The sequence below is a fragment of the Natrix helvetica genome, assembly GCF_964273705.1.
Source record: "Natrix helvetica genome assembly, chromosome: 1".
Taxonomy (NCBI): domain Eukaryota; kingdom Metazoa; phylum Chordata; class Lepidosauria; order Squamata; family Natricidae; genus Natrix; species Natrix helvetica.
The window spans coordinates 366814479-366828988 of NC_138548.1; the positions used below are offsets into that span (position 1 = coordinate 366814479).

General features: G+C 43.0%; 2 protein-coding genes across 3 annotated transcripts in view; both read left to right on the top strand.

The window, feature by feature from the left end:
• The first annotated feature begins 682 nt into the window (after positions 1-682).
• Positions 683-10728, top strand: LOC309391994 (zinc finger protein 202-like). Its single transcript, XM_081952867.1, has 5 exons — positions 683-1228; positions 5822-5936; positions 6050-6117; positions 6749-6878; positions 9500-10728. The coding sequence occupies exons 1-5, from the start codon at positions 911-913 to the stop codon at positions 10714-10716; spliced, it is 1848 nt and encodes a 615-aa protein (XP_081808993.1). The 5' UTR covers positions 683-910; the 3' UTR covers positions 10717-10728.
• A 3238-nt stretch (positions 10729-13966) lies between these two features.
• Positions 13967-14510, top strand: part of LOC309391850 (zinc finger protein 202-like) — a 28357-nt gene continuing 27813 nt past the window's right edge. For both annotated transcript variants that reach the window (XM_081952649.1, XM_081952648.1), the window contains exon 1: positions 13967-14493. In XM_081952649.1, coding sequence (XP_081808775.1) covers positions 14113-14493 — 381 coding nt within the window. In that variant the 5' untranslated portion in view covers positions 13967-14112. The remainder of the gene's footprint in view (positions 14494-14510) is intronic.

The window sequence follows — 14510 nt, forward strand, 5'->3', positions numbered from 1 at the left end:
ACCCCTCCTCCATTCCTCACCCCTCCTTCCTGTATGTGTGTTTTGTATGTATGTACGTTTATGTGTTTTGATACATCTTCTATGTTTTATATGCTCCATTGTACGCCGCCCCGAGTCCTACTTGGAAAGGGAGCGGCTAATAAATTCAAATTATTATTATTAACCCTCCCCTCCCCTCTCCCTCTTTCCCATCTGCCAAAAACAATGGATGGAAACTAATCAAAGAGAGGAGCAACCTGGAATTAAGGAGAAACTTCCTGCCAGTGAGGACAGCTAATCAGTGGGAAAAGAAACCTTCATCACTGGGGTTTTTTAAGAAGAGACGTGATAGCAACTTATCTGAAATGCTTGAGCAGCAGGCTGGACTGGAAGATCTCCCTGCCAGCTCTATTCTATTCTAGAATTGTAATTCTAAAATAGAATCTAGGTCCGTGGGAATGGGAGTCCTTTAAGCCAATTCAGATGAGCTTCAGCATTAAAGAAAAGAAGGAGACATTACAGTGTCCTTCCTGCTTTTTCCCATTGAAAAATCTCCCTTTCTACTCTTCCAGTTCTATTCCGATTCAAATGATTCAGATTGCACCGGGGGGGGGGGGGGGGGGGGCGCCGTCGGATGGGAGGAAGGGACAGGCGCTTCCCCTTTGGGCCACTAGAGGGCGAAGGTTTCGGCTGGCTTTCCAGAGGAGGCTGCCAACGGAGGGACATCTCTGAGCCTTCCCTCTCTAGTACACAGCGCTTGCTCTCCTTAACCCTTGGAGCTCCGCAGGGGCTGAAAAGGCTGCAGGAGAGACTTTCGTGGGAGGCATCGAGACCTGATGTTGTGTGGGGACTCTTCCCATGCAAAGAGAGGCCAAGGAGAAAGAAAGACACATGCCCAGCCCTCCTCCGGGTTCAATCCCAGATCGCATGCATGATGGAGGAAGCCATCCTCCATTCAGAAGTTCATCCCTGCGACTTCAGGACCACCCAATACCAGGAGGCTGAAGGTCCCCGAGGACTTTTCAGCAAACTCCACAACTTTTGTAGGCGATGGCTGAGACCAGAAAAGCACACCAAAGCCCAGATGCTGGACCTGGTGGTTCTGGAGCAGCTCCTGGCTATCCTGCCCCCAGAGATGGAGAGCTGGGTGCGGGAGTGTGGAGCAGAGACCAGCTCCCAGGCGGTTGCCCTTGCAGAAGGCTTCCTCCTGAGCCAGGTGGAGGAGAAGAAAGAGCAGGTTGAGTTGCAGGTAAGACACTTTAATCTAGGGAGCTCAAAAGGGAATAAAGAATGTGTTTGAATACTTCACCCCTCCTTCCCAAACGTCTCTGACATTCATAATAGGTGGAGATGTTCCACCAATTCCTGTAGGACATTGTTCCATTGTTTTCACTCAACTTCACTGATGGATTCTGGGGGCATTGAGTTTGACTTCCAAATATAGCTCCCTATCCCCCTGCTTTTTATACTAACCCTAGAAGTACTAGCCAGGAATGTACGTAAAGAGGTACAGATAAAGGGACTAGAAATTAAAAAGGAGCAATTTAAGTTACAGGCCTAGTGTTTGTGCTAGAAGGTCCTATAAAGTCTGGTACGAAACTCATTGAGGAATTGACAGAGTATGGGAAAATAGCGGTTGATTGTTTGTTTGTTTGTCTGTCTGTCGGCAGCGCTAGTTGCTGCCCTATTAGGAATTCTTACAGAGATGACTTAGAAATTACAATATGTAGTCAGAGAGAGTGAATAACATTTTTGTTTGAATCCAGCTCAGTTTACAAGGAAATCTAGAAAGACAAATTGATAATGAGGAACTTTCTCTGAAATTGGCTTATGAAAATACTAATAGAGATTGTCAAAAGGTTCTTCAACCTATAGCAAATCGTCCCAGGGTTACTTTAGCTGATTTCCTTTAGGCTTGTTGCATCGTGGGTACAACTGACCACAAGATGGGGGCTCTTGCTGCTGCGTTGCAACAACATGGCGCGTTTCCTGCTTCTTCTTCCTCTGCTTCTTCTTCATCTGCTTCTTCCCGCCCTACTGGAAATTGTTTTAATTGTGGGAAACCTGGTCATTTCAAGGCTTAGTGCCACGCCCTTGGGGGCGGTGCAAACAGGAACAATCTACAAAGAAGCTCCAAACCAAAAACTGTACCTTTTCAGTGGTCCTCCCCCTACTCACCTGTTCCCCTTGCTAATGCAGTCACTGTCTTTGCTGATGGCAGCAAGCAGTTTGGTGCATGCACTTGGCAACAGGATGGTGAATGGATAATTAAAACCACATCTGAACAAACTTCTGCTCAACGGTCTGAATTAGCTGCTTCCTTATTGGCCTTTCAACACTTTCAACATCAACCCTTTAATCTTATAGTAGATAGTTTGTATGTTTTCCAAGTTATTTCTTCCGTCTACATGTCTTATTTATCTCCCTCTATTGAATTTTCTTTGATGTCATTATTTTTAGCTTTACAATCTTTTATCAATACTAGGTCAAATCCATTTCATGTTTCTCACATTAGAAGTCATCAACCTTTTCCTGGCATCATCCAGGAAGGCAATGACCGTGCTGATGCAGCTGCCACTGCTGCTTCTGCGTCTACAATTGTCTTTCCTCTTACCTCTCCCACTCCTTGGGAAAGTCATTCATACTTTCATCAAAACAAAAAGGCTCTCATTAGACAATTTGGCATTACTGCTGCCGAAGCCTCGGCAATTTTACAACAATGTCCTACTTGTAGTAAACAGTCTCATTCCATTCCTATGGGTGTCAATCCCAGAGGAACTGAATGTTGTCAAATTTGGCAAATGGATGTTACCCAATATCCTTCCTTTTCCCCATGGAAGTATATTCACGTATCTATTGATACTTTTTCTGGGTTCATCATGGCTTCACCCCAAAGGGGTGAATCCACCAAGCATGTTATTACTCATTGTATTCGTACCTTTGCATCGCTGGGACGTCCAAATGAACTCAAAACTGACAATGGCCCTGCTTATACCAGCAGTGCCTTTGCTGACTTTTGTTCGAAATGGGGAATCACTCATAAGTTTGGCATTCCCTATAACAGCCAAGGTCAAGCCTTGGTTGAAAGGGCTAACCAAACCTTAAAACATGCATTAGACAGACACATTGACAAAAAAGGGAAAAACCTCCCTAACCTCCCAACGGTGCAAAACATTTTGAACTTATGCTTATTTTCCTTGAATTTTTAAAACTTGAATGGCACTCCTGCCTCCTCTGCTGCCACAAGGCATTTTTCTTCCCCCTCCCTCTCTTTCCCCCGCCCTCAGGTTTGGTATCGCCAACTCCCAGATCCTGCCTGGAGAGGGCCCGCTGATCTCATCACCTGGGGAAGAGGCTACGCAGCAGTCCAACTGCCTGACAAAGTCTTGTGGGTTCCTGGTCGCTGTATCCGGCCTTACTTTGCACCAGCACCCCACCCATCTCCGCTGCCTGCCTCCTCGTCTCCTTAGTCTGCAACCATTGATGTGTGACTTTATACTCCCAGGCTACATCTTGTGAATTCCGGATCGCCATGTTTGCCAATTCCATCCCAAGTTACATCCACATGACTGTATTCCTAACAATACTTTGCCTAACATGACAATCTTTAACCTCCCTCTCAGAAGTGGTTTTGCAAATCAGAAGAGGACTCGATTTACTTTAAAAAAAAAAAAGGGGGGGGGGGTTATGTATGGCCTTAAGGGAAGAATGTTGTTTTTATGGTTATGTGTGGCCTTAAGGGAAGAATGTTGTTTTTATGCAGACCACTCTGACATAGTGCAGGACTCTATGACAAAACTCAGAGAAGGCCTGAATAAATGAAAAAAGGAGAGGGAAGATCAACAAGGATGGTTTGGAAACTGGTATAACCTTTCCCCTTGGCTCAACACTTTGCTAAGTGCTCTTATAGGACCATTAATTTTGCTTGTATTAGCGTGCACAATTGGTCCATGCTTATTTAATCGCTTTTCTACATTTATCACATCTAGAATAGATTCATTGCAGACCATGCTGTTGCAATCCCAGAATACCCTCTGGGACCTTGAAAGCAGAGGGACCTACCAACCCATACCTCAGGATGAGGTGTCAAATAATTTCATCGTGAGTGAAGAGGATGAGTCAATCCTTTAGCTCACTTTGCAAACCATACAAACATCTCCCCAGAAAAACATCAGGGTAAGGTCAACGATACAGGCTGAGTCGGAGGACTTGACCTTGTATCCAGTGGTCAGTGAGTGATAGTGAATCTCGGGCCCGGAGGGGCCTGGGCCACACTCCGGCTCCAACTGCCACAGCCTTTCCATTGAAATAAAAAAAGAAAGGAGGAGATGTTGGGATCTTTTGCAATGGTCAAATAATTTTGCTTCACATTAAATGAAAGACAACCTGACAAGGTAGCCTTACGACATTGAAAACCACATCCTTTGCTATGCTTCAACACCTGCTGTTTATGCAAGAAATGCTAACCACAGAGCCTGTCCAGAGAACTCCGGACAGGAGAGAAAAAAACCACATCCTATGGAAAGCTTTAACCAATTATATGGCTGTATGCTAACCTGTTTAGTTCTGCCCTGCCACAAGCAGGTAACCAATCATGTAATCACACGATGTATAACGGAAACTTTTTGAATGCCTTCTGACTTAATAAAAGCAGGCTCCAGAACACATTCGGGGCTCATATCATCTCAAGGAAACTTTGCTGTCATCCTGTTATTTCATCTCATGTATGAGCCCTCCCTAATGCAGCTGGCGACGCTGCACACATATAAAGAGTTATTGAACTCTTTATTAGGGGGAGATCAAAACCAGATCAGAACTGACATCACAAGGAGTACAAGTAGAATGGAGGTCTTATTTACAGATACAATCAAGGTATGCACAGGATAGGAAGTACGAAGGTATTGCCAAAGACTACACAATATTAGATAAACTTTTGATACAGACAGAAAACAGACTGATCAAAGTGCTGTACAGATTCTTGTTGGAATATAAACTAGAGGAGGAACATGTCAAAGAAACCATGGTTGCCTGGACGAAAAATTTCGGTTACAATGTGTAATTGGCTAAGTGGGAAAAACTTTGGATACTTAATCAGAAACTAACATTGGCTACGGCATATAAAGAAAATCTTTATAAGATGTTCTACAGATGGCATCTCCCCCAGCCCGGCTTTCCAAAATGTTCAAAAATCTGGCCCCAAACTGTTGGAAGTGTAAAAAAACACCAGGCACTTTCTATCATATGTGGTGGACGTGCAATGAGGCAAAAAAATATTGGAAAATGATTCAATCATGGTTAGAACAAATGGCGGGAGAACAAATTATGTTTAAACCAGAAACTTTTCTCCTAGGCATAATACTGGAGGGGTTTAAGAAAGTTACACTTTATCTAATTATACATATACTGACTGCAGCGCACAGAACCTATGCACAGCATTGGAAAAAAGAAAATACACCATCAGAGCTTGATATAATCAGAAGAGTGTTGGCCTGTGCAGAAGCAGATAGGCTCACTCTTGAACTTAAAAATAAAGGGAAATCAGAATATTTTGAAGTATGGAACAGATTTTATGATCGGTATAAGACAAGATGACAAGACTGGAACAAATGTATATATTGTGATTGGACAGAAGGATAGACAATGTATTAAGTAGATTAATTGTTAATGGTTGAAACTAGCTGTACATAATGTGAATGTATGGTCACTCCGACTCTGCGGTATTGCATTGTTTTAAATGTAAAAATAATAAAAATATATTTTTAAAAAAACAAATATAGGAATCCACTTTATTTTATGTGATGCACATTAATTCTGCTTCTTCTTTCCTTCCTCCGATTTGAAGTGCTGCACTGTGGAGATCAGAGATCCTGAGAGAAAGAAGAATCCATCAAATCCCCATCAGGAGCCATTTATCAGGAGGATCCCTTGGGAAGATCCAAGTCAGGACACCTCAGGAGGTAATCGAAGGATCTTCAGATTACCCATCTGTCTTACCTTCACTATCTTTTGTCTTCTATAGAATATCTCCTCCTATTTTGTTAATTATGCATTTTGAAATTATTTCTTACAGAGAAACAAGGAATGAAGTTTCCGGGTTTTTATGATGGAGCTCAAACAGTGGTTGAACCTCCAAATCAAGTAAGAAAGGGGGAAATTGTTAGTTTTGTATTCTCCCTTTCCTTCAGGAAGTAAAGTGGGTGTGCAGAGTGCTCTCTCCTTCTATTTCCCCTCCTTGTTTGGACTGGATTATTTTTGTGTTCTTGAGAGACATAGAAAGCATAATAGTAGGTTCAAATTGCTCTCAATTAGCATAGCGTCCTCTGTAGAATATTACTGGGACATGATGGTTTGTAAAATCTACCCTCAGATTCTGTTTAGGAAATGTTTTTTAAAGGCTACTGGTTAACCTGTTCTGCTAGGTACCCCCACCCCACCCCAACTATGAGTTTACAAGAAGTAGAAGTGGTTGTCCACTAGCATTCCAAAATCCCTGTTGCACTTACTACTGTTGAGCTAGGCATCACCTGTTCTATGCCTGTGCATTTGTTTTTTCTTTCCTGAATGTAGAACCTTACATTTCTCGCTACTGAATTTCATTTTGTTAGATAGGGCTCAAGCTGTTGATCATTTCATATCGCGAGTTTATCTTCTGGAGTCTTGGTATTACTCTCAATTTGATGATTTCCCCTTCTATCCCCTTGTGTAAATCATTGATGAAGATGAACAGACCTTGCGAATCCTCCTGTTGTGTTCTTTTTTCCATGTTCAGGAGAGCCTTGTGTCCTTCGAGGAGGTGTCTGTGTATTTCTCTGAGGAGGAATGGTCTCAACTGGATCCTGACCAAAAAGTACTCCATTCTGAAGTCATGCTTGAAAATCATAGGAATGTGGTCTCTCTGGGTAAGAGTTTTCTAGTCCCCAATCAGAGAGTTCAAGAAGACAGATTATAGTTAGTTTTTTATTTAAAAACCACTAATCAGATATTGTCTCCTGGGAGGGAGAAGGATCTGGCCTTCTCGTACTCCAAGGAAGGAAAGAGCTCAATTGCTTAGATGCTTTCTGTGCCATTTCTTATCTGTATTTTTCCATTTCTATTTGAACTTACCTGTGGAGGCTGAAAAGAATGAAGTGTGCTTTTATGTGTGCTCTGGAGGTCATGTGAGAGGATTGTGTTGTCATTAACACCTCGGTATGGTGTCTTAACTCCTCAAGTTAAATATTTCACTAAGGCTTAACTCTGCAGCCTTGGTGAAATGCTCTCTGATTAATTATTATTATTCTCTGTGATTCACTTTGGATCTCATACTCAAGACACCAACTATTAAGCATCAAGCAAGCTTCCTGTGCCTACACCCCCTCACCCCCAGTCTCTACAAATGCAGAAGAGATTCTAATGCAGGAAAAAGCAACTTCTTCTGAACAATGGATGTACAAAAAGAAAAGGAGGAGCCGATGGAGGCGGAAAAGGGAGGATTTTGAATAGACTAAGAAAAAGTGGAATAAAAACTCCTTCCTTCACTCTTTCTGACTAATTTACGTTAAGCGGCTAATAAGTTGGGTTTAGCAATATAAAACTAGAGGTTTGCCTTGACTGCACTCTTTGGAACGTTTTGAAGATACCTCTGCAGACTTGGATGAACTCAGAGATACTGTAACATCATATGTTAGTTTTTGTGAAGACCTATGTATGCGGACCAGAAACCTGCAAATATATGGTAACAGCAAACCTCGGTTCACAGCTAAACTCAAGCAGCTACATCGTGCCAAAGAAGAAGCCCATAGAAAAGGCGATAGAATGTTGTACAATCAGGCCAGAAATGTATTAATAAGGGAGATTAGAGCAGCAAAAAGAAGCTACTCTGAAAAGCTAAGGAATCCGTTCTCAACAAATGAACCTGCAAACATGTGGAAAACTCCTGAATATATCACAGGATACAGCAAACCCTTCCATTCTCAGGGAAATCGACAACTGGCAGATGACCCAAATGTGTTTTTCTGTAGGTTTGAGAGTAAACTACTGTCACCTATCTCCACAATCCCCATCTCAGACACACCAACAAAAGACAAGCCTCCGACAACTGACTCCATCCCTTTGGGCCCTGCACCCCTGGTGACTATAGAAAATGATATGAAAGGTCTATTTCACGGGAAAAAGCAAGGAAAAGCACCAGGCCCAGACAAGATAACTCCTGCTTGCTTAAAAGCTTGTGCTGATCAACTGGCCCCCATCTTCACCAGCATCTTTAATAAATCACTAGAGATGTTCAAATGATCTACTATCATCCCAGTGGCGAAGGAACCCTCCATCAAGGAAATGAATAACTACAGATTGGTTGCCCTGACATCTGTAATTATGAAAACCTTTGAAAGGCTGGTGCCAGCTCACCTGAGAACCAACACGGATCTGCAATTTGCGTACCGAGCAAATAGATCGGCAGGTGAAGCTGTTAATATGGCTCTCACTACATCCTACAACATCTTGAATCTCCAAAACCTGTGCAAGAGTTCTTTTTGTAGACTTCAGCTCGACATTCAATACCATCATTCCAGATATTCTTCTAATTAAACTAAATCAGCTAGCTTTGCCTGACCACACTTGTAAAAGTTTCATAAGTTTTCTAAGAGACAAGAAGCAGCAGGTGAAGCTAGGCAAAACCTCATCAGATACCTGTACAATAAGCACAGGGCCCTTCAGAGTTGCGTGCTCTCTTCACTTCTCTCTATACACCAATGAACACATCTCAAAAGATCTCTCTGTTAAAGTACTGACGTTTGCAGATGATACAACAGTGATTGATCTCATTCGAGACAACAAGAATCTGCATACAAACGGGAGGTGGAACTACTAGCCTTGTTGTCTGACCAGAACAATCTTAAACTGAACACACTCAAAACTATAGAAATGGTGGTAGATTTTAGGAAAACCTCCTATACTACCACTTCTTACAATACTAGACTACACAGTATCAACATGGATACCCTTATGATAGAACTTTCAACTTTGTAGGTTCTATAATATTTCAAGACTTAAAATGGACATCTAACATCAAAAAGCACAACAAAGAATGTTCTTTCTGCGCCAACACAGAAAGCTCAAACCACCCAAGGAGCTGCTGATACAGTTCTACAGAGGAATTATTGAGGCTCTCGTCTGCACCTCTATAACTGTCTGGTTTGGCTTTGCAACCAAACAAGACAGACACAGAAAGACCTTGTAAACAATCGACACACTGTGTGTAGTTGAAGAGGCTTTTATGTTATATGTGCTATGTGTTTGTCTGAAAATAAAAACTTTATTTAAAAAAAACAAAAAGGCCTCATGCAGTGTGACTAAAGCATCCTTGGGTATAGGTAATCCCCAAGGTACGACTGTTCCCTCAAGTCCATATCACAGCACTTTAATCATGCAAAATATAACATATGGAATTTCAGAAAAATTCAGAAGACAATTCATTGACTTTCTCCAGTTTGATCTTTTTCTTTAACCTTCTTATCATTTTCATTTCTCTTTTCCTTTGAAGGCATTGGGCAAGAGAATCAAGATTCCTGTGAACTGTTCCAAGTGATCACTGCTCGAGGTGGAACGGAGAACTTTGGAATTCAAAAGGAATTAGAAAGCCATGAAAGAAACCAGCCAAATAATTGGATGCATGACTTTCCTGCCCAACAAGAGAAAATAAGGAAAAAATATATTGGGAAAAATGTGAAGCTAATTAAAGCTAAATTACATGTAAAGGAACACTATATAACCCAAAACAAAAGAGAAGATGCTATAAGAAGTTACAATAGAGAAAATTACAATCGGACATTCATTCCTTCTCTTGGAAATAACTTCTGTATATCTCAAAAAGCGATTCACACCAAAGAATGCATGGTGTGTGGAAAGACCTTTTCTCGAAATCGTAGTCTTATTTCCCATAAGATGATCCACACACAGGAGAGGCCGTATAAATGCATGGAGTGTGGAAAGACCTTTGCTCGAAAACGTAGTCTTTTTTCCCATGAGTTGATCCATACAGGGGAGCGGCCGTACAAATGCATGGAGTGTGGAAAGACGTTTGTTCAAAATAGTCATCTTCTTCGCCATAAGATGATCCACACAGGGGAAAAGCCATATAAATGCATGGAGTGTGGAAAGACCTTTGCTCGAAATAGTCATCTTCTTCGCCATAAGATGATCCACACAGGGGAAAAGCCATATAAATGCATGAATTGTGGAAAAACCTTTACTCTGAACCATAGCCTTACTATCCACAAAAAGATCCACACAGGGGAGAAACCATTTAAATGCCTAGAGTGTGGAAAGACCTTTGCTCTGAGCAATAGGCTTACTATCCACAAAAAGATGCACACAGGGGAGAAACCATTTAAATGCATGGAGTGTGGAAAGACCTTTGCTCAGAGCAGTAGACTTACTACCCACAAAAAGATACACATAGGGGAGAAACCGTTTAAATGCATGGAGTGTGGAAAGACCTTTGCTCTGAGCAATAGACTTACTATCCACAAAAAGATGCACACAGGAGAGAAACCATTTAAATGCATGGAGTGTGGAAAGACCTTTGCTCTGAGCATTAGACTTATTACCCACAAAAAGATCCACACAGGGGAGAAACCATTTAAATGCATGGAGTGTGGAAAGACATTTGCTCGGAGAAGTCATCTTACTTCTCATAACAAAATCCACACAGGAGAGAAGCAAACATCATACAGTCTGATCAGCTTCAGCACAGCCTGATTTAGCAGGAGTAGCTGATTGGTGGTTGGATCTGCCTCCTGGAACGTCTCTGATAAGCTATTTCTGGCTGCAGGGATCGCTGCCACCTATCGCCACCAGTGCCACCAGTTGGTGCCGCCACCTATTGCTGCCTCCATATGCTTGCCTTAATTTCAGCCACTGCAGTTGAAGTTTTTGTCCTCCATGCATGGATGATTACTTAAGTATGAGTCACCTGTGTGCCGCAGCAGCCAAAAAAGCCTTAATACAATCCTTAGTTGTATAAATGGAGGCATAGAATCAAAATCACGTGAAGTAGTAGAACCCATTTTATAAAGCTTCAGTAAGGCTACACCTGAAATACTGCATCCAGTTTTAGTCATCACATTACAAAAATGATGTTTGGAAAAAGTGGAAAGAACAATGCAATACAATAGCAGAGTTGGAAGGGACCTTGGAGGTCTTCTAGTCCAACCCGCTGCCTAGGCAGGAAATCCTATACCGTTTCAGACAAATGGCTATCCAACATCTTCTTAAAGACTTCCAGTGTTGGAGCATTCACAACTTCTGGAGGCAAGCTATTCTGGAGGAACAGCTAAGATGATTAAAGGACTGAAGATTAAAACATATGAAGAACAGTTGCAGGATTTGGATTTGGCTAGTTTAGAGAGAAGAAAGATTAGGAATGACATGATAGCAGTATTCCAGTATTTGAGAGGCTGCCACAAAGAGCAGGAGGTCGATTTATTTTCCAAAGCACCACAGGGCAGAAGAAAAAATGGATGTGAATTAATCAAGGAGTGTAACAGCCTGGAATTAACAAGAATCTTCCTTACAGTGAGGACAATTAACTTATCAATATCTTTTTTTAAGTGAGGTCTCCAGAACTGGATACAATATTCCAAATGGGATCTGACGAAAGCCCTATGTAGTGGGTTAAGACCTCCTTTTTCCTAATGGTAATACATTTGGTGATGCGTCCCTGATTTGTGTTTGCCTTCACAGCTGCCTGATTACACTGTTTACTCATTTTGCAGTTATCCTTTTCTCAGTGCCATGGTAACTTTGTCCATATAGTTGTGTGAAATAAGCGCTGCTTGGACTCATCTGCTCAAAGACAAAATAGTTCTAGTGTTGTGGAAATATGCATACCTTTGCGCAGGTGGGTGCAATCAGGCCTGCCAGATGCACTGGGTTGCTGTGCAGCCTCCTGCTGCATCCCAGCTGTGGTGGCAGAGGTAGCCAAAAACAGCCCCGGAAATGGGAAGGGCGGGGAGCACATCCATTAGAGGATGAGGTTTGAGGGAGGGGGCGAGCACGCAGGGGCTGCAGTGTGGTAGTGACCAGTTTGGCTGCCTCATAAATATTTTTGGGTGAGAATGCATATACAATTCTTGGTTAACTCTTTTGTATTTCCTGTATGTGTGTAATGATCTAGGGAAGGTTAAAAAAAGGTGTCCAAACCCTCACAAGTGGTAGCCTGAGAGATGAAATGACTAATCAAAAGCAAAAGCAATTAGCACATGATGTTTTATTTGTGAACCCCAGATTTTTGAAGGTAGTATCATTTGAAGATGAGCAATGCTACTTGTACATAAATATTGATAATCTTTTTCTTAAATTTGGGTATTGCAGCTTACATTTGGTGGTTAAGGTTGGGTGTGGGGAACTGGGTGGGTATGGCCAGCTTGACACCACTCACTGGGCATGGCTGATGGTGGGTATGTCCACCTGGGTGGGCATGGCTAGCTTGTATGCCTCCTGTTTGCATTGGGTAGACCTGGCCGAAGCAACGCTGGCCCGATTTCTTCTTTTTTCATTGGGTACACCGGGTGGAAGTCACACGGGTCTGGTTTCTCCTGTTCACACTGGGTACACTGGGAGGAAGCCACACTGGCTCGATGTTTCCTCTTTGCACTGGGTAGATTGGGCCAAAGCGATACGGGCTGCCCTGGGATGGATGGGTGGGTGGATGGATGGATGGATAGATGATAGATAGATGATAGATAGATAGATGATAGATAGATGATAGGCATCTTAAAGGTGCCTTTTGCCAGGCTCTCCTTTGTGACGCTACATAGGCTCAGCACACAAGAAGACTCCTTGAGCAGAAAAGATTCAAAGAGATGAAGTCTGAGGTAAATTTTACCTCAGAAGATGTTGGTAGTCAAATACGGATAGAGATATTAGATGATAGATAGATGATAGATTGATGATAGCTAGATCGATCAATAGATAGACAAGACAGACATATACCTAGATAGGCATATATAAATACTGATAGATCAACTAATATATTGCTAGAGATAGAAGATACATAGATACCTGAATATATGTAGAGAGTAGATAGATAAACAGACAAATGAATAGAGATGAATGGATGGATAGATAGATATTTTATTTATTTATTTAGTTTGTCACATATGTACAAGATAACAGGATAAGCATGAATAAGAACACAGGAAATGGGTACAAATAAATGGGGATAGTAGGACAGGGAGGTGTCCTTCTCCATGCACCTAATAAATGATAAAGATGATAGATGATAAACATCATAAAGGTCCCGTAGGATGGATGATGGATGGGTAGGAAGATAGATAGATGGATGGATGATAAACATCTTAAAGGTTCCCTTGGCCAGGTTCTCCTTTCTGACGCTGCACAGGATCAGCACACAAGATGCAAAGAAGTCTCCTTGGGCAGAAAAGATTCAAAGAAATGAAGTCTGAGGTAAATTTTACCTCAGAAGATGTTGGGGAAACCAGGGCCGGAATGGCTTCCCTTCAGAGGGAGAGAAAGGGTGAATTCCTGTAAAGGAAGGAGCAGTTAAACCTTTCGAAGTCGGGGGAGGGGGAGAAGCCGTCTCCAATCAACCCTTCACTCCCCAATCCCTTTGGGAAAACCCCGTTTATTTTCTGCTTCTCTCCGAGTCTTTCCCGCCCTTACGGGGAATCCTGTAAGTTTAGGTAAAATCCTCCAGGGGGCGGCCTCGGCCAAGATAAGGTAACGCCGGGCGCTTCCACATTGAAGGAGTCGTGACATCACAAGTGCTTGCCGCCGCTCTAGGATCGTGCACTCGCTCGCCTTAATCCCTGGGGCTTCACAGGGAGGCGGAGAGGCTACAGGAGATTCTGGCGGCGGGAAATCCAGAACGTGTCCAGGGTGAGGGTGAGGGTGAGGGGGCTCTTTGCCGTGCAAAGGGATGCGAAGGAGGGATGTGAGAAAGGAACAGGCGCCTCCCCTTTGCCTCACTAGAGGGCGAAGGTTTCGGCTGGCTTTCCAGAGGAGGCTGCGAACGGAGGGACAGCCTCGAGGCTTTTCCTCTCTAGAACGCATCACTCGCTCTCTTTAACCGTTGGAACTGCGCAGGTGCTGAAAAGGCTGCAGGAGAGAGTTGCATGGGAGGCTTGATGGTGGATGAGGGAAAGAGAGAGAAACACGGGTCCAGCTCTCCTCCGGGTTGAATCCCGGATCGCGTGCATGATGGATGAAACCATCCTCCATTCAGAAGTTCATCCCTGCAACTTCAGGAGCCTCCAATACCAGGAAGCTGATGGTCCCCGAGAACTTTGCAGCAAGCTCCACAGCTTATGCAGGGGATGGCTGAGACCAGAAAAGTACACCAAAGCCCAGATGCTGGACCTGGTGGTTCTGGAGCAACTCCTGGCTATCCTTCCCCCAAAGATGAAACGCTGGGTGCGGGAGTGTGGAGCAGAGACCAGCTCCCAGGCGGTTGCCCTGGCAGAAGGCTTCCTCCTGAGCCAGGCGGAGGAGAAGAAAGAGCAGGTTGAGTTGCAGGTGAGACACTTTAATCT